This window comes from Rhopilema esculentum, chromosome 13 (assembly GCF_057945365.1).
Source record: "Rhopilema esculentum isolate cy_ngs chromosome 13, ASM5794536v1, whole genome shotgun sequence".
Taxonomy (NCBI): Eukaryota; Metazoa; Cnidaria; class Scyphozoa; order Rhizostomeae; family Rhizostomatidae; genus Rhopilema; species Rhopilema esculentum.
The window spans coordinates 3,986,445-4,005,229 of NC_142827.1; the positions used below are offsets into that span (position 1 = coordinate 3,986,445).

Sequence of the window (18,785 nt, forward strand, 5' to 3'; positions counted from 1 at the left end):
CCCATGAAAAATTATCATATTTGGAACCCTGTGCTCACGTGGGGGTCAGTCTATCCTTGACATACAAGGTTACAAATATAATTTAGCAGACTGCCAATCTTTTTAGGAAAATACAATAATGTTAGTTCTGCAGGGTGCCATTTTGCTGCTGGCCCCTCAAAGCAAAAAAGGCCTGACCGCCACTGCAGAGAAAGATGAGGAAACTCAAGAAAGCTCCGACAAAGAAGAAAGTGACGATGATTGAACTTTTTTAAAATTATTTTAAATTTGTTTTTGTGCTCAAAGAAACTGTGCTCATTTCGACTGTTTGTATCATTTTCATTTCTATACCCACTCCTTCTCATTTGATTGCTCGCTGAATTCCAAAGGAGTACCGATTAAATGGTAAGATATATTTTATGAATATTCGCAAACGATGGCACTGAAGTAAGTGACGCTGCATGACACAGATGGTAGGGTCTACGAATAATTGCTCAAGCCCCCTAGCACCACCGCCCCCCCCCTCCCGTGGCCGGAGACGTTTTCCGATTCCCAAATTCATATCGAGGTTACCAGAACGCGGGGACTAACTTATGGCTGTTGGAAACATGAGTTTTTTTTAAAAAAGCAACAAAAGGTAATTGCATTTTATTTTTCATAAATGTTAGAATGTTCCTACGGTCAATATTTGGTTTTGCTGCTTATTCACCTTCTACCTGCCTGCCAAGGTCGAAGTCCAAAGTCGTTTCCAAGAAGACATCCACACAACAATGCTTTCTAAGAAATGGTTTGCAAAGCCCATAGCCGGGGAAGTGTGTTTGCAAGTTTCGAAAGTTTCCATTCTGAAATTGGTATTTTGCTACCGTACCTATTATATTTTTGGCTTAAATAACAACGATGTTTGAATCTGTCGAGAGAACTTTACCAGGCGCAGAAAAATGAGGAGCTAAGTTTGGGACATTGTCTGTTTTAGGTATTGTACATGTTTTAACGTGATTGAACTCTGTTGATTTCAATTTTTCAGTTGGATTTTGTCCCTTTAATGGACTAAAGTGGTAAGCAACCTCAAGAATAAAAAAACCTGCAGGAAATGGAGAAGTCTCTGATGCAAACGAGTAGCAACCTAACTAAACCAGTAAGTTTATCGAGAGGAATATAGTGGGGGACATGGTATCTTGCAGTTCAGATGCAAATTATGCATGCGAAGCTTTTCTCGCTTTCAAATTTTATTTCTTTTTAGTGTCCTAGATATATACACTGTGCAGTAACTTTGTCATTCTACCGATGAAGGATGTGTTTATGTGAAATTTATTCATCTTTTTTTTTACTGTAAAAGAAGGAATCATTTCAAAAACTGGAGGACACATGTAGACAAATTATTCTCACAAATTCCATGAGCTGCAAAAGGTAGTTTACCTCTGCTTCTGAAACTTGGGAGCATCTGCCCTCCCCATGCACCTGGTTCCCCATGCACCATTATAAACTTTCTTTTTCCATTGTCTCCTTTTTTGATAAATTTGAACATAGAACAAAATGTTGCTATCTATTGTTTAGTTGACTCATTGGTTTTTTATTTCTAGGAAAACAATAAGAGGACATTTAATAAAGTTCAAAGTTTAGAGTCAGATATTTTGTCAGATGGGATGACAAGGAAAAGGTCCAAGAAAAAGAGAAGCAAAAAGGCCAAAAATGATAAAGATGTAGAACTAAGATCACCTGAGGGAGAAGTGTCAACTTGCAATACAGAGGAAGCAAATAAAAAAATATCTTCAAAAAAGAAGATGGAGGTATGACAAAATCAAATCCACAGTATCAGATATTTTAGGGTCATTTCAAAAGAAAGCACATTTTGTGAGAATGCAGATATTTCAATCTAGCTTTTACCATAGAGTCAAATATGAGAGGGGCTCAATATCGGGTCAGCTGTTTCTCCCATCATTCTTTATTTGAAGACCAGGAAGTTTTGCCAATTTTATATGTACTACCAATTTTAATTGCTGGAATAGATGGCTGCAATCAAAGAAAGTTTAGTTGATAGATCCAGAATATTTGCTTTTAAACTCATATTTTGTTACTGTAGACCCTGCTTATAGCAACACTAAATGTTGCTTCAAAAATTATGTCTGTAAGTAGGGCGTGGCTATAAACAGAAGTGAATTAAACAGTTTCACATTCCAAGGCCTAAAATTTATGTGAGTTTTTGTTTGAATATTTTTAAGGCTTCTTGAAGCTAAGTGTCTTCTTGAAAACTTAAGTAATAAATTGTACACATATGCTTTTTTGTCCTGTTAAATAACTTTTTCAGTCGATATGATCAGGGTTATAACCCTTCATTTTGGCATGGCTTGACATTAGGTACTATCAATATCTTATTTTTTTAGAATGGTGTGCCCAGAATTGATATAGACTTGGAGCAGCTATTTAGTGAAAATGGGGCAAGGCCAGGAGGACAGTATCTACATAGCAAAGACATCAAGGACCTAATAATGTTATCAGTTCTTGGAAGTGGGAGATGGGAGAAGCCAGCATGGTGCAACTTATTTTCCTCCAAAAAGATAGAGCATACACTTTTTCTAATGGTTAATTATCTTTCTGGCAAAGATTTTTTGGAGTTCACTGATACGTTTCAACATATTACATCAAAGTTTAATACAGTAAGTTGCATTCTCACCAAAAACTTGGCTGACATACACTAAAGTTTTATTAGTGGTTGTATTCTTGCTTTGGGAAGAATTAAAACTTTGCGTTTTTACATACCAAGCGTTTTTGCCCAAACATTATTGTTAAATATTAATTAAAGTATGAGCTGTATGCATCATATTAACATAAACGAATTATTTGCAACTATAGCTGTTAGAAACCTTGATTGTCAGCAAAAAGGAATGGTGGAACCTCTTCAGATATTAAGGACTCTGTTATGTAATGTGAGTTTCTATAGAGCGCTGCGAATTTCTGTAGTTAAATGATATGAAGTTCAGCTAGCAATAAATAGATTTAATAGCAAAAACTGTTGGCAGTGTAGATTTCAGGTAGAAGGATTTTCCACTTTCTTCTTGCACAAGTCTTTTAGAAAAGATAGTTCTTTTTATCTTTCAAGGAACTTTTCAAAGCACTTTCAAGTAAGCCTGTATGTAGGGCTTGCGCAATTTTAAACCCTATCAGAATAAGAGGATTTCAAGGGAAAACATTGAGTCATCACCCTTTGATAAAGTACACTTAGCTTCTTTATGCTCAATGGAGATGCACAATTTCCTTGGCTTTTTATCGCATTTTACTTGCATTTTATCGCCCTTCAAAGTCTATTGTCCATCTAAGTGCTTAATCTGTTGACCAATTTTTCTACAAACTTTGCCAAAGCATGCAGAATTACTGAAACACTGTTTAAAAAGATTTTATGAGCACATCCTACTAATTGACACCATCTGATTATGAGCTATTTAAGGGTAATTGGCACAATTGATCTAAAGCAAATAAAATTGACCAATACAGAATAATTTATCTTACAGTAATAGCTCATTCTGCTTATAAGTAGAAGTTGCAGTGTTATGATTATCTGCTCAAGAGGATTGCCATAATGTGTTGTGTTTTAAATTTCAGGGCTATACTGTTAAAAATGATGGATCAGATGGGTTCTTTCTTTCTCCGTTAGAGTCTTTTCTTTTTTACAAGATGAAGAAGAAATCTGCAAAAAAGAAAGGCAAAAGCCGTAAGTCTTTTTTGCTTTACATTATTGTTCTGTTTCTGGCAACTATCTGTTCTTTGTATATATTTGAAGATTTTCATGTTCTTACATATTTTTAACTTGCAAGATGTCCATAATTGTTTTGTCTTTAAGGATATGCATTTGCCAGTAGAGAAAATTTTTAAAAGGTCACTTTAAAATCTCTTACCAACTGATATTATAAGCTGCTGATATAATTATCTAATTTCTTTAAATTCTGTGAAATGCATATTCTTAACTGATGGCTGTTATTCAAGTTTTTTGCTTCAAAATTTAATGGAGAGTTAAAACTACTAGGTTTGCGAAGTCTTGGCCTGTCACATGCCGAGCTCTGAAAGAGTTAGGGCATCACCAATTTTTGTGTTGAATTCTTAAGGCCAAATTATTTGACAGAAATGGTTTTCTTTATTTACGACTGCTGTACAAGTTGCAACTGCATGAATAAAGGCCATAAAACAAAGTTTGGTGATAACAAAGGCAAAATCCAGGATTTTTTTAAAATTTTCTGTTGAAGAAAAAAATTTTTTATTTATACATTTTTAAAAATTTACTGACATATTATTCCAATTAGCCTGCGTGCAGAATTTTAAATGTAAACATTTTCATGAACCCTCCAGATATCATAGGCAGAGTTGAATGTAGATGTGAATTAATATTGGTATACTTACATTGTTTTTATTGTTAGGCATAAAACCATAGGCATAATTTCAAACATTTTAGCCATCATTTGATTGCCAATGTCAGGGCCACCAAGGGGGAGCAGGACAGGAGGGACAAGTTGCTCATGGGCCTTGGGTTCCAGGAGGCCCAATAAAACAAGAAATCCATTTTAAGCATCAAATTAATCCAACATAACAAAAGTATGCTTTAAAATAGTAACATATAAACGGTTAATATTTTGAAAAGTATTTTAGGCTAATATAAAGGACTTTGTGTTCAACTTCTGGTCAACTTCTGATCATTAAACGTAGGCTTTAAAGGAGAGAATGAGCGATAATACGCAAACACGCTACAGCAGGCTTTCTATGCGTGCAATAATCAACACCGCGTGGCTTATATTTTGCCACCTGATTAAATTTTAAATTGTTATTTCTTTGGCACTTCAAAATGTGATTTTATGGAATCAAAATGTGAAAACGTGTCAGCTTAAGCCTTTTGTTTTCAATTTTCGTCCATGCAAAATAGAGGCGATGTTAATCACTTTTTAGAAGTTACCAATCAAAATTGAAACATATCGCTAAGAAATTCACAAAATTACCTCATGACGCGTTATATTTTGCACGTATAGAAATTCTTTTCGACGGACGTTTTTGTGATGTTCCTCACCTTTTTCTCGAAAGTCGGTATATAATGACAATGAGTTGAACAGAAATTGCCACCCAGGTGAAGACTTGGGGGTCCAGATGGAGAGAAACGAAATTTTTGATTGGAAACAGTCTGTTTTCACTCTTTTTTTATAAGAACGATTTTATAAGAACACGAGCCTCAAAATTGTTCAAAAGTTAAGACAAGAACAAATTCAGAACAAGCTGAGGCTGAACTTCTGCTAAATGCAATCTTGAACAACGTTTTTTCTCAAAATCGAGGATTTTTAGCGATGTGTGGGTGTTTTTTCAGTGAATATCAAAATTTGTCAGCAAAGTAAGGCTGTCTCACTCACTTTGTTGGCAAATGAGGCCTGAACACCATCCTAGAGCGAAAGGGCTCGCACTGTTTACACCCTATTAGATTAAGAACAAATTGAGAACAATCCAGCCTCAGATTTTCGAAGAAATTAAAAGCAGTCAGCCTGAACTTAAACTTAAATTTTTCTTATAAAAAAAAGAGTGTAAGTCGACACTCATTGGAATAGTCTGACTATAATTTTTATTACTTTAAGTTCAGGTGTTTTCTGTTTTACTAATGCTACTCCCTACAAATATTTACTAGTTTCACAGAAGAAAGGGTTTTCTTCTATATATCGATATCTAGATTTATTCTTGTTATCTAGAAGGATTTCAAAACACCAAGATTTTAACTTTCTATCACCAGTCTCCGTTTCATAGGATTGTCAGTCTAAAACATACTTATTCATGAAATTTGATATTTCATGCAATCATGCAGATTTTGTATCAGAATATAAAGGTTTGAAGACGGCACCGATAAACGGAAACACGGCGTACTCTTAGGAATACCAGACTACTTCATATTTGGTGGTATCAACGGCTTATTTGAATATTATTGTGGTTTCATGCTTTTTTTATTTTCTATTAAGTACTTTTCTTAAAACAATATGTTTATTGAAGATGACGTGAAGACGCTGCGGCCTCAAGATCTTATCTTGACACCAGGACAACTGATGGTTAATGAATATCCTGTTGCTCATGAAATGTCTGTAGAAGAGAGAGAAGGTCTGTTCTACAGAAAATTTTAATTATTGCATGTAAATTGAATATACAAGTTTTCTGTAAAAATTATGCTTTTCCCCAGGAGATACTATGGTATGAAATTAAAAACATTGCTTTCAACAATCAAAGTGTTGATTGACACATTTTGATATTAAATGAAGAAAAGAGATACTCAAATGATTAAAGAAGTAATTGTTTTGGCAGCCATTTGACTGAAGAAAATTCACTGCCTTTACGGTGAAAGGTATTATTTATTAGATATCAACGAGTTGTATGGGAAATAGGGAGGGGTTGTGTGTCGAACTAGCAAATTACAGGACTTTGGGTTCCGCAGCGGGTTTGTACTTTAGACCAGTAACGGATGTAAATTTGTTTTTCATAGGCTATGTTTCAACTAGGAATGCAAACAAAGACTACACAAGCATGGGCTATGCGTTTGGTTTGAGAGATGATGATGATGATGACGAGCTAATGTCCGTCGATGGTAGAGTATTCGCAATTGATTGCGAGATGGTAAGTCAATATGAATTGTTTAAGGTGGTTCCTTTAAGTCGAAAATCCTTTAAGACAAATTTAAGTCCCCACCTTGTTCTATCATTTTTACTAGTCTTACTCGTTCCCAGTCTAATCATCATGTGAAAAATTTCATCGCAGGTTGAATTTACCCAAGTGATCTATAAAAGCATTATCTAACTGATGTTGTTTGAAACGATTTAAAAATTTCTCGACAACAAAGAGTGTAACTGTTACAAATGTGCTTCTTGAGATTTTATTGCCGCAAAGCAGCAGTATTATACATCTGTTATTTTTTTTAGAAAACTGACGTATATATGAATCGAATTACACCCCCCTCCCCTCCATTGATTGTTGGTTCAGATTAAATTGTATAATTTATGTTTCTTGTACATGCTCTCATACATCCCTAGTAAACTTGCAAAATCTTTGTCAACAAAATTTTATCTAGAATAATATATTCTGTATACTTTTTTCTAAAGTTATGACAGTTTCTTGTCCTAAAACGTTTTACAGTATGAATACACTAGAATGCAGTTGCTTTAACTCAAAACATGACAAACGATTTTTGTAGTGCTTGAGCGCAGGTGGGCATGAGTTGACAAGGGTGTCTGTTGTGAATGAAGACTGTGAAGTTTTGTATGACACATTTGTGAAGCCAAAGGCAGCGATCACTGATTATCTTACCCAGTACGTATGACCTAATTTAACATTAATTTATCCAGTTCTATGTAGATACCGACGTGTCAGTGAGCCATGGCTCATTTTGGAAACAACCTTACGTGCTACACTGGTTAGTTGGTTTTGAATGAGGACGATTTTGTGACGTCATAATGACGTAATATTTTAAATTTTGCAGATTTTCAAAAATTCATTCTTGAGAACAGACGGTATGTTATTGAGGGCATGATATGAAATGGTTATGGAAATTGACGTATTTGCGTTGGGTTTTCGTCATTTGTGGATGCAAAAATTTGATGCAAAACTGTTAAAACCCATGATCAGTAGTTATTAAATATATCTTTTCCGATGACATCTACATTTTTGGCAAATTTTGAAGATTTAGATGCAATCATGGCATGTAAAATGTGGTTTCAGTTGTGTATGAAGGAGTAAACATTGCTTATTTTCTCTAAATTCTGTTGTCTTGTTAACTATTTGTTGTTATTGGGTTAGCGTTCATTTATTCATAATAATCTGCTTATACAATAGAACAAGGTAAACCAAAACTCCGTCATATTTACTCGCAGGATGCAGAATTCGCCCCCAAATTTTTGTCGCATGCAGCTGAATGTCGAATTTTTGTTCCTTGTTGAATGTTTTTTTATTTTAGTATGCACGTCAAAATTTCTAATGAAATGCTTGCAAATGTAGAAATATAATTATTTTAAAATTATATTTATATATTTAAATTATAAAATTATTATTATTATTATTATTATAATTGATTCTTTACCTCTCCATCCAAAGAATAAGCTGCTTCTTTATAACAGCTATCTTCTCTCACAAGTTTCGTGGCACCTCACAGTAGCCGATCTATCAAAAACCTGGATCGTCGAAAACCTTGATAATCAAGTTTCTGCATTTATCCGCCGTTGGCTCGATTTACCCATAAGTGCTACTTTCAGTGGCATTATTCTGTCAAAAAACCAGTTCGGTCTTAACTTGATTCTTCCTTCTGTTTAATTCATGCAGTGTCAAACTGTTTGTCGTAATGCACTGAAATCCTCTCCCAACAAAAACATCCAATCTTTGTGGAAAAATACCAGCCAGAGCATGAACATCCAATATGATGTTTACAGGAATACTAGAGAAGTATTGAAGGCTGTTAGATCAGAACATAAAGAGCGCCTTCAAAACCATCTTGTATCTCAAGGTACCGTTCTTTCCTTCATCTTTGACCACTCTCTTCCTATAGCCTCTAAAATATGGACCACGGTTCAAAGCAACATGCCCAAGAACATTTACAGTTTTACTATCAAATATCTTAGCAACTCCCTTGCCACTCGAAAAAACCTATCTAAATGGAACATTACTCAGTCGTCCGATTGCTCTTTTTGCCATATGCCAGAAACGTTACTTCACATTGTTGCAGGCTGCAAAACATACCTCGAAGAAGGCCGTTACACATGGCGCCATAACTCTGCATTGAACTTCCTAGCACAATCTTTAAAAGCTATACCTAATTGCTCTCTTTACGCAGACCTTTCAGGTTATCTCTCACCATCATAACAAGAGACTCTTTCCGTCCTGATCTACTTCTAGTCACTTCTGACCATCGACTATTCATACTCGAGCTTACAGTAGGATACGAAACTAACTTGGATCTTAATGCTAACCGCAAAAGAGAGAAATACTCGAATCTCATTCACAGCCTAATCTCAGCCTATTCTTCTATCATGTTTGTTAATCTTTCTATCAGTTCCCTAGGTATCTTTGGTCTCTCTTGCTCCTATTTCTTCGACATGTGCAACGCTCTAGATATCAGCGAGAATCATCTCCGCTTCATGATCTCCAAACTATCCAACTTAACTATCCGTACTACCTATTACATTTTCTGCCGCAGAAATAAATCTTGGAATAATCCTGAACTTCTTCAATTCTAACGATCTCGGCTACTGACGACTTCTAAAACAAACAATGACGAACACACTTTTTCCTTTTTTTCTGTTAATTTCTTTTGTTTGTGCTTGTAATAGTCTTTTTCTTTGTAAACCCAGGCTAGCCAATTGCAAATTACCTTTGTAATAGTGAAATTTGTAATTGTAGTTTTAATTGAATTGAAAATGAAAAGTTTCCATTATTATTATTATTATTAAGGAGATACAGAGGATCCCTCAAACTTCAGACCTATCACTCTCCAATCGGTCCCACTAAAAATCTTCACATCTTGCCTCCGAGATTCTGTATTTGATTTTCTCAAACAAAATAGTTTCATAGAACATCAGATTCAAAAAGGTTTTACCCATCAGATATCGGGTACACTAGAACATACTGCGATGATGAGCCATATAATAGACAAAGCTCGAATAAAACAACGGTCTCTAGTCATAACATTATTGGATCTAAAAAATGCCTTCGGAGAGGTTCATCACAATCTAATCAAATCTGTTCTGTCTTATCACCACGTACCAGAAAACATCCAGTCCCTGATTTCTAGTCTCTACATAAATTTTAAAACCTCTATTATCACAGATAAATTTGTTACCCCTGCTATTCCTGTTAAACGTGGAGTTCTTCAAGGTGATTGCCTAAGTCCCCTTCTATTTAACATGTGCTTTAACACTTTCATTCAATACATAAAGGCAGAAAAATTCAAACAACTTGGTTTCTCTCCCCATAGCCAACCAGACTGTATGTTTACCCCAGAGCACTGGTTTCAGTTTGCAGACGATGCTGCAGTCATTACAAATAGGGAGAATGAAAACCAGCTACTCTTAAACTGCTTTACAAGATGGTGTCAATGGTCTAACATGATTATAAGAGTAGACAAATGCACAACCTTTGGTATTAAAAAATTCTCAACACGCTCCCTACAATATCAGCCAAAGCTCTTCATCAATAATGAAATGGTCCCTCCTGTCATAACTGGAGAGTCTTTTAAGTATCTTGGGCGTCACTTCGACTTTAATATGAGCAACCAAGAACATATGTCTAAGCTCAGCTCCATCTTCACAGAACTCCTAACGCAAATTGATTCTTTACCTCTCCATCCAAAGAATAAGCTGCTTCTTTATAACAGCTATCTTCTCTCACAAGTTTCGTGGCACCTCACAGTAGCCGATCTATCAAAAACCTGGATCGTCGAAAACCTTGATAATCAAGTTTCTGCATTTATCCGCCGTTGGCTCGATTTACCCATAAGTGCTACTTTAAGTGGCATTATTCTGTCAAAAAACCAGTTCGGTCTTAACTTGATTCTTCCTTCTGTTAAATTCATGCAGTGTCAAACTGTTTGTCGTAATGCACTGAAATCCTCTCCCAACAAAAACATCCAATCTTTGTGGAAAAATACCAGCCAGAGCATGAACATCCAATATGATGTTTACAGGAATACTAGAGAAGTATTGAAGGCTGTTAGATCAGAACATAAAGAGCGCCTTCAAAACCATCTTGTATCTCAAGGTACCGTTCTTTCCTTCATCTTTGACCACTCTCTTCCTATAGCCTCTAAAATATGGACCACGGTTCAAAGCAACATGCCCAAGAACATTTACAGTTTTACTATCAAATATCTTAGCAACTCCCTTGCCACGCGAAAAAACCTATCTAAATGGAACATTACTCAGTCGTCCGATTGCTCTTTTTGCCATATGCCAGAAACGTTACTTCACATTGTTGCAGGCTGCAAAACATACCTCGAAGAAGGCCGTTACACATGGCGCCATAACTCTGCATTGAACTTCCTAGCACAATCTTTAAAAGCTATACCTAATTGCTCTCTTTACGCAGATCTTTCAGGTTATCTCTCACCCTCTATCATAACAGGAGACTCTTTCCGTCCTGATCTACTTCTAGTCACTTCTGACCATCGACTATTCATACTCGAGCTTACAGTAGGATATGAAACTAACTTGGATGTTAATGCTAACCGCAAAAGAGAGAAATACTCGAATCTCATTCACAGCCTAAGCTCAGCCTATTCCTCTATCATGTTTGTTAATCTTTCTATCAGTTCCCTAGGTATCTTTGGTCTCTCTTGCTCCTCTTTCATCGACATGTGCAACGCTCTAGATATCAGCGAGAATCATCTCCGCTTCATGATCTCCAAACTATCCAACTTAACTATCCGTACTACCTATTACATTTTCTGCCGCAGAAATAAATCTTGGAATAATCCTGAACTTCTTCAGTTCTAACGATCTCTGCTACTGACGACTTCTAAAACAAACAATGACGAACATACTTTTTCCTTTTTTTTTGTTAATTTCTTTTGTTTGTGCTTGTAATAGTCTTTTTCTTTGTAAACCCAGGCTAGCCAATTGCAAATTACCTTTGTAATAGTGAAATTTGTAATTGTAGTTTTAATTGAATTGAAAATGAAAAGTTTCCATTATTATTATTATTATTATTATTATTATTATTATTATTATTATTATTATTATTATTATTATTATTATTATTATTATTAAATATAATATAAGTATTGATTTAAATATAATGAAAATATAACTATTTATCATTGCCGAGAATCACTGGATGTGAATTTAAAGGAAGGGTGTAATGTCACGGTAACTAGGTAAGTATCAAAAACCAAATCTTTGCTGTTCAAGTATTTTCATTTCAAAAACAGGTACAGTGGTATTACACCAGAAATTCTGGCAAATGAAAACACGACATTAGGAGACGTTCAACAAAGGCTTTTGGAGATCATTTCGCAAAATGATATTATTGTTGGACATTCTTTAGACAATGATATGAGAGCTCTCAAAGTAAGTCCATATATTGATTCCAGAGCATGCTTTTTTGTAGATATTTCCTCTAGGATATTTGATATTTTTTTCAACCACTCCTTATACTGGCATTAATTTGTTTTCCTTGGAAGGAACCCTTTTTAGCATCAATCCTGGCATTCAGCTTTCAAAATAGGAATTGCAGATTTGTGTAACCATCAGATAAATCCTAAGCTAAAACCGAAAACCTAAGCTATAAGCACTTGATTAAATTCAGCAAAGAGAACTGTTTGTAGCCTGTGTGCAGACTCAACTGTAGTAAGCATGTTTGAGATATTTAAAATCTGTGCGCAAGCTACCATATAAATGTGATCTGGAATACAGATTAAAAGATAAGTATCATATGAGAAAAAATTCCTGAACATATCACAGATTCGAGAACAGGATGTGTCTAATTTTTTAAACACAGAAGCGAAGAGATATCTGAGAGGGGTGGGTATTTTTTCTAGATGGCAATCATGATTGTGATCAGAGCATAATTTAGCATATTGAGGGCAACAAAAGAGTCTCAGCTGCTGCTATACCAACCTAGAGGACTGAATTTTTTGGTTTTCGTTCTTGGCAAGATTCAGCTTTTGTATAAACCCCAGTCATACGATTCAACATTCCACCCAATTATTTCTCCCATTTTAATGATAGCTGTCCTGCATTTTTCATAAACTTTCTTTTTCCATAAGTTTCACATCCGATTTCAAAGCGGTTGTTCCCACTTCTTTGCGAAAGCCTTCTTTGATTTTTACGTAATTAATCTTAGATTAATGGCCTTTCGAACTTTCACTTCCTTGTTTTTTTTAGATATTTCACAGTAATTACATTGACACTTCTATTATTTATGGAGATCAAAGAGGAGCTAGATTCAAGCCTTCATTAAAAAGCCTGGTCAAATCGCATCTTCGGTAGGGATGAAACAAACTACATTGAATTAGTTTTTGAACTTTGCCTAAAAGAATAATATATTAGTATGAACAATTAACAGTAAGAAACAGCTTCGCCTAGTAATTCTTCTATGTGCTATCTTTGATTTGTGTTTTTCTTTGATTTATAGAAGACTCGGGGTATCTGCTAGCCTGCGTGCAGAATTTGCTATCCGTTGCGAAGGAGAGCCACGCAACGGGTAGTAAAGTTTGCATGCAGGCTAGGTATCTGCATCATTTAAGTCTAATTTTGTGAAATTTTCTATGCAAAAAAATTTGTTGCGTAGTAGGGCTGCACTTACAACTATATCTAGAGAACAAATCCATCCTTTATTTTTATTTTCAACATACATCTAGATACGATGTTTTGATATTTTTAAAGAGTGAAAACATTTTGAATACAATTTCTTTCAAAGTAATGATATTGTCTTTTTTACTTTTCCAAGCCAATGATATTTGCACATGTCGATATGATTCTCTGAAAGAACAACACTCTTTCATTCCTTGCGCACTACTGTTGTTGGCATTGTTTTCATATTGTTTATGATTCATCTAAAAGCAGTCTGTAAATCTGTGACCAACTTACTAAATTATTATTCGCGATTTTTAGGAGGGAAATACAAAATAACGAAAATGGTCATTGCTCAATTGAAGATGCCAAAGCTTGCATGCAGTTGCTTCACTTGAAACTTGAGAAGGGTATGATTTTTTTATCAAGTTCTGTACAAATATCCTCTTTAATTTTTGCATGAATATAATACCCAAGTTTGGTATAAATTTTAGATCTTGGAATAAAATTTTAAAGTAAAGTTTGGCAGAAATAATGCTTAATTTTGGTATAAATTTATTCTTTATTCTCAGTACAAAAATCATCTAGAGTTATGGCATGAAAATAATGCCTAACGAAAATATCTTCTTCAATTTAGGCATAAAATGTATTTTAATTTTTTGGCACGAATATAATACATAATTTTAGTATAAATTTCTTCTTTTATTTCGGCATAAAAACCATCTGCTCATAGTTAAAGAACTTGTTTCAGCTTGTCATAAGATTGGTTGCTCACATAATACCGTACAATAAACTGGTTCAATGCTTTCAATCCAAAATTATAGAAGACAGTTATCCTCGGCAATTGTCAATTGAGATGGTTTTTATCGCAAGCCATTTTCCCTGTTTTTTGCACAGTTGATGCCTTTGAAATTTTCAAAAAACCTATTTTAGGCCACCATTGCTGATGATTGCTCGATAATTGAGGTGGCAAAACTTGTTTCCAAAGCCTCTATATTATCTTAACGATGGATAGATAAAACATGTTGTACTTCGCAATGCTGCATGGCAACTTCCTACAAACTCACTCACTTCTCTTTTCTTGAGTATCACAAATCACCAACATGTTAAAAAGCAACAGTCCGTTATTGTACCATTTCCATTAATTATTTCTGTTACATTAATAAAGAAATTCTTTATCTACAGGCATAAATTTTGGAATATTTGAAAACTTCAAAGAAAGGTACCTGATTATTTTCTCTTTATTCTAACAGATATTAATTTTTTCCTCTTTTCATCCCAAATCTAGAATTTTGCACAGTCTATTTAGCCAGCTTTGGTTTAGAAAAGGAAACTCCCTCTATTTTGATTGACCCGACAATTCATTCTTGATATGTTTATAAAACTTCTTTAAGTTCACTTCGTTCACTAAATATCACTTCTTTCAGCATATTTGAGGCTTTCGAAAGGGCAGAAAAGAAATGTGAGTCACGTTTTTCAATTTTTGAAGTCTTATAAACTGTGATAGGTATGAAGTATCTTGAAGTCGCTCAATTGTGAATGTTCAATTGATGGGATTCTGTTTGTGTTGCAGTATCTAATAATGCTCTTTTGCTTATGGTTAGTCTAAGTCATGTTTTAATTAAACTTGCTATGGTCTTTACTATTTAAATTATTCAGGATTAAATTTTATTTATAAAATTAGCCTTTGGTATAGCAAAATTAGAAAATAGCACGGATGAGCGGAAACATATCACATCAAAATATTTTTTTGTCCAACACTCCTCAGAGTATAAACTTCGGATCGTGTGCGAAGGTAAGCGGACAATCAGAAAATTGAAAATTTGTAACTCGCACATTTTTCTCGCGAGACTCTTCAAGAGTTCGTTTTCTCTCTTGAACACTTTTACTAGCTAATGTACTTTAGCATGACATGTTTCCGCAATTTCGTGGAATGTTGCAAGCAACACTGCTTTGGCATTGGAGGTGGCACATGGAGGTGGCACATGGAGGTGCTCATTTGAAACACAGATGTACTTATGTTATGCAGTATTAAACTATATGTTTCTTACCCTTTTCAGGTGCTGTGGTTGATACTCCCAGTATTGCTAGGCAACACTGCTTTGGCAACACTAAAGCTATTCTTTGTACCTCAGATGACCAGGTATGGCATTGATGACGATGCAGTAATTTTTACAATTCCTCATCTAAGCAGGTCTATCTTAAGAGTTTTTCAAGGCAAATTCTTTTGAGTCTTTTCATGTTACTTATTAAATGATCCGCAAATCGAGACTTGATTCATTTGCATAAGGACTCTATTTTCAATTTAAGACATTAACTTCAAATACTAAATAATTCTCCAAAAATGTGTCGTTTAGCCTGGGGTGGAATAATGCGCGATTTCTTAAGTAGGTTAGTACCATTCATGTAGAGTTGAACTTGGTCTGCATTCGCTTTCTATCAATTTGGTCAGTTCCTTATTCACGGAGCTTCCAATAAAAAATTCCGAGCTTCCTTCGTGTAATAATTGCTTGTCATTGTCATCAGGTTGTCAATGGCGCAAGAAAATCAGTACAAGATTCAGACTTCGTTTTCGCTCACTTCAAAGATTTTGAAAGACTTCTTAAAGGTATTTCAACTTTCTCTTTTGATGTATAGAACTGGGCGGTTCTAACTATTTTCTAAAGTCTGAGTTTGTGAAAGCTTTAAGTCTGTGCTTTATAGGTCTGTGCAACCTTAAACATAACATTTCCTAAAGACTTAGAAATTCATCACACTCTTGATCTGAATCATTTTCAGTGAATTTTCTAAATGACAGAGGAAATGAGACCCTATTTACCCGGAGGAAATGAGGCTGATCCAATTTTGGATCCATCTCAAATTTTTGCAGACGTTTACACGGGATCGATCCCAAAATATACTGTGTTTACACGGGATCGATCCCAGATCGGATCGCATTGCTTTTTAGGCCCTTCTGAAAGAAATGTTCGTTCGTATCGCTTATGCCATCAACTTGAAGGCAGATTGAAAAGAAAATGGCGTCAAATTTGAAAATTAACAAAAAAATGCCTACTACGAGCGATGAAGAAACGGCCCTATTCGTGAAGATCACACTGGAGAACAAAGCAAATTATTATCATAAGTTCTGTTCGCTAAATTTTACTAAAAAAGCGTAAATATTATAAAACTTCCTCAAATTTTTTCATTATGCGGACGAAGAAGGTGCGCAAAATCTGACAAATAAGGTTAAAGCACCATGTTCAAAGCACCTCGAATTGTACAGTACATTGGCCTCGTTTCCTATCTCAGTATCAGTGCCAATTTGGGATGGATCCCAAACTTGATCGATCCCATACCAATAGCCGATCGATTCTCAGCGTTCCCGTGTAAACAGAAGGCTTATCCGTACAAGATTCAGCTTTGTTAAGCGAATCCCCTTTTCTCGTATGCAACACAAGTTCTGCGATTTTCAAGTTCTACAGTCTGGATGGCTTTCTTTTCTTCATACTATGTCTGGTCATTTCGAAACACCACACTCTTTAAAGTGAAAGCTAACAGTCCTCAGAGCGATAACATCAAATTGATTTTATGACTGATGAATGATGAGGCCAACTTCAAGCTTACGTTTCCCTGTTGGTCTTGCAACATTTAATTTTTAAAATGGCTTCAAAAAAGCAAAAATTTTGCAACATATTTGCTAAAAGCTTTTTTGTCTGACACTTCTCAGAGCATAAAACGTAAGAATAAGGGTTCGAAAGAACACGATGAAAAGTATATACCCAGTTGTGGATCAAAATAGGCCAATCAGAAAAACACAAGCACAAGACCGGTATAGTTGACCAATCTGTGTCCCGTGCCTAAAGAAAAAATTTTTCGTTGTACAAAATTTTTATTCTTGTTTTTTAGAACATGATGCGATGGGGAACAAACCAGAAAGTGAAAAAGTAAAGGTGGTAGTGATTTTAGTTCAAAATTTTATATAGAATGTACTTGAAAGTACTCTTTATGAATTTCACAGATCTTCATCAGCTCTGTTAATAGGAAAATATTATTTTTAGTTTTTTCCTTTCCATTATCTTCCCCTGTGTTTTGCAAGCTTTTCAAAAAACTTTATCAAACGACTAGAAGAGTCAAACAAGAACTGAAAAAGTGCAGATGATGCACCACAGTGTGGCTTTAAAGGGGAAGTTATACATATCATTTGCAATTTTTTCATCAAACTGAAAAGTTAATTGGACAATCTTGCCTGTTAAGCAATCAACTCTCCTCCCATCCTTTAGATTATACTGCAGTTTTTCCCTAACTGTGTGTGAAGTACTTACTCAAGTAAAAAGTGACATGTTAAATGTTTATTTTATTTGCACAAATAATTCTGGAATTATTGACTTTCTGTTGAAGGTGTATTCCAATTACTATATTTGTTTCCTAGGAGACCCTGTCAAACCTAGATAGAAATTTGGGTACAGTTATAGAAAGTGCTCCAGAAAACACGCTGATTGTTCTATTATTTGGCAGTGGATTTCTATCCAACCATTTTCAAAGGTTATTTATTGGACACTTTATTTATAAGAGTTTTGTCTTGATATTGATGCTGCTTAGTACCTTAAATCCAGATTTGCAGTGTTTGTTGTTGAAATGATCTAACATTATGTCTGGAAATTATTTCTCTCAAGGTAAACTTTTCAATCTAAATATGAATTAAGACAATGATAACTTACTAACTTCTTATGATAATTCTTTATGACTAATGCCATTCTTAGATATATAACTGATGCATAAAGCAAAGAAAATAAGACTCTAAAAGCAATTTTAAGATTATAAAAAGGGTTATCATTGCAGCTGGAAATGTAAGCCAAAAATTTAATTTCAGCTAAAATTTACCAACTTTTCACTTCAAATTTTAGCCCGTATGAGTTTTGCAATTTTTTTTATTGAACTTGTTTATAATTGAACAGTGCTTTAGAATAAATGCTTATATATTTTTTACCACTTTGTAAGGGAATTTTTATTATATTATCCCAATTTCTGGAAATGATATTTATTAAATTATGTTTCATTAAAGTGAGAGAAGTTAAGATATACTGAAATTTTTTTTATCTCTCTCTGCTTTTAGACTACAACGAGACAAGAAAACAAGACCAAGTGAAGAGGTGAAATCAGCTATAAGGAATGCAAGAGACTGCGTGGGTTTCTTTCAAGTAAAGACATGATTATCTAACAAAATTTCCATTCAATGACTGTCACACAACTGTAGGAACACTAAAAATGGCAATCAATGCAGTACTGCAGTTGCCAATCTTTTGAAGTTTATGTAATTTTTGACAGACATGTGAAAAGGCTAGTCAACATCATCATCTGTCAAAGTTTTGTGGCACTCTAGAGAAAATTTAGCAGTAGTTTAAAAGGATGAAATGCATTTTGGTGACTTTCAAAGCAAATGTATTTGTCTTAGAATTTTCAGAATAATGTTTTAATTTGTTTTGAAAACTCTTTCTGCATGCAAAGAACTTTTTTAGGCTATTTTATGCTGTAAAATATTACCCCCTTTTT

General features: G+C 34.6%; 1 protein-coding gene across 3 annotated transcripts; it reads left to right on the top strand.

Annotated features, from left to right (window-relative positions):
• The first annotated feature begins 533 nt into the window (after window positions 1–533).
• LOC135692165 (uncharacterized) lies at window positions 534–18,714 on the top strand. 3 transcript variants are annotated; one of them, XM_065210224.2, is made up of 18 exons: window positions 534–616; window positions 1,004–1,114; window positions 1,560–1,766; window positions 2,361–2,633; window positions 3,577–3,685; window positions 5,986–6,090; window positions 6,470–6,600; window positions 7,175–7,290; window positions 11,894–12,032; window positions 12,849–12,949; window positions 13,578–13,666; window positions 14,442–14,478; window positions 14,684–14,718; window positions 15,317–15,399; window positions 15,783–15,864; window positions 17,142–17,185; window positions 17,665–17,777; window positions 18,349–18,714. In XM_065210224.2, exons 2-18 carry the CDS (start codon window positions 1,070–1,072, stop codon window positions 18,443–18,445), a joined length of 1,806 nt encoding a protein of 601 aa, XP_065066296.2. In that variant the 5' UTR covers window positions 534–616; window positions 1,004–1,069; the 3' UTR covers window positions 18,446–18,714. The 3 variants fall into 3 exon arrangements, with proteins under 3 accessions (XP_065066296.2, XP_065066295.2, XP_065066297.2); XM_065210223.2 differs by lacking the exon at window positions 534–616 and having other exon boundaries at window positions 688–1,114; XM_065210225.2 differs by lacking the exons at window positions 534–616; window positions 1,004–1,114 and adding an exon at window positions 691–952.
• Window positions 18,715–18,785: the final 71 nt, after the last annotated feature.

Bases quoted from the DNA above. Each gene is read 5' to 3' on its own strand.
- LOC135692165 (XM_065210224.2), top strand. From the start codon at position 1,070: ATGGAGAAGTCTCTGATGCAAACGAGTAGCAACCTAACTAAACCA. The intron at 6,091-6,469 runs GTCTGTTCTACA...TGTTTTTCATAG, and splicing joins GTCTGTAGAAGAGAGAGAAG to GCTATGTTTCAACTAGGAAT. The intron at 17,186-17,664 runs GTGGTAGTGATT...TTTGTTTCCTAG, and splicing joins CAGAAAGTGAAAAAGTAAAG to GAGACCCTGTCAAACCTAGA.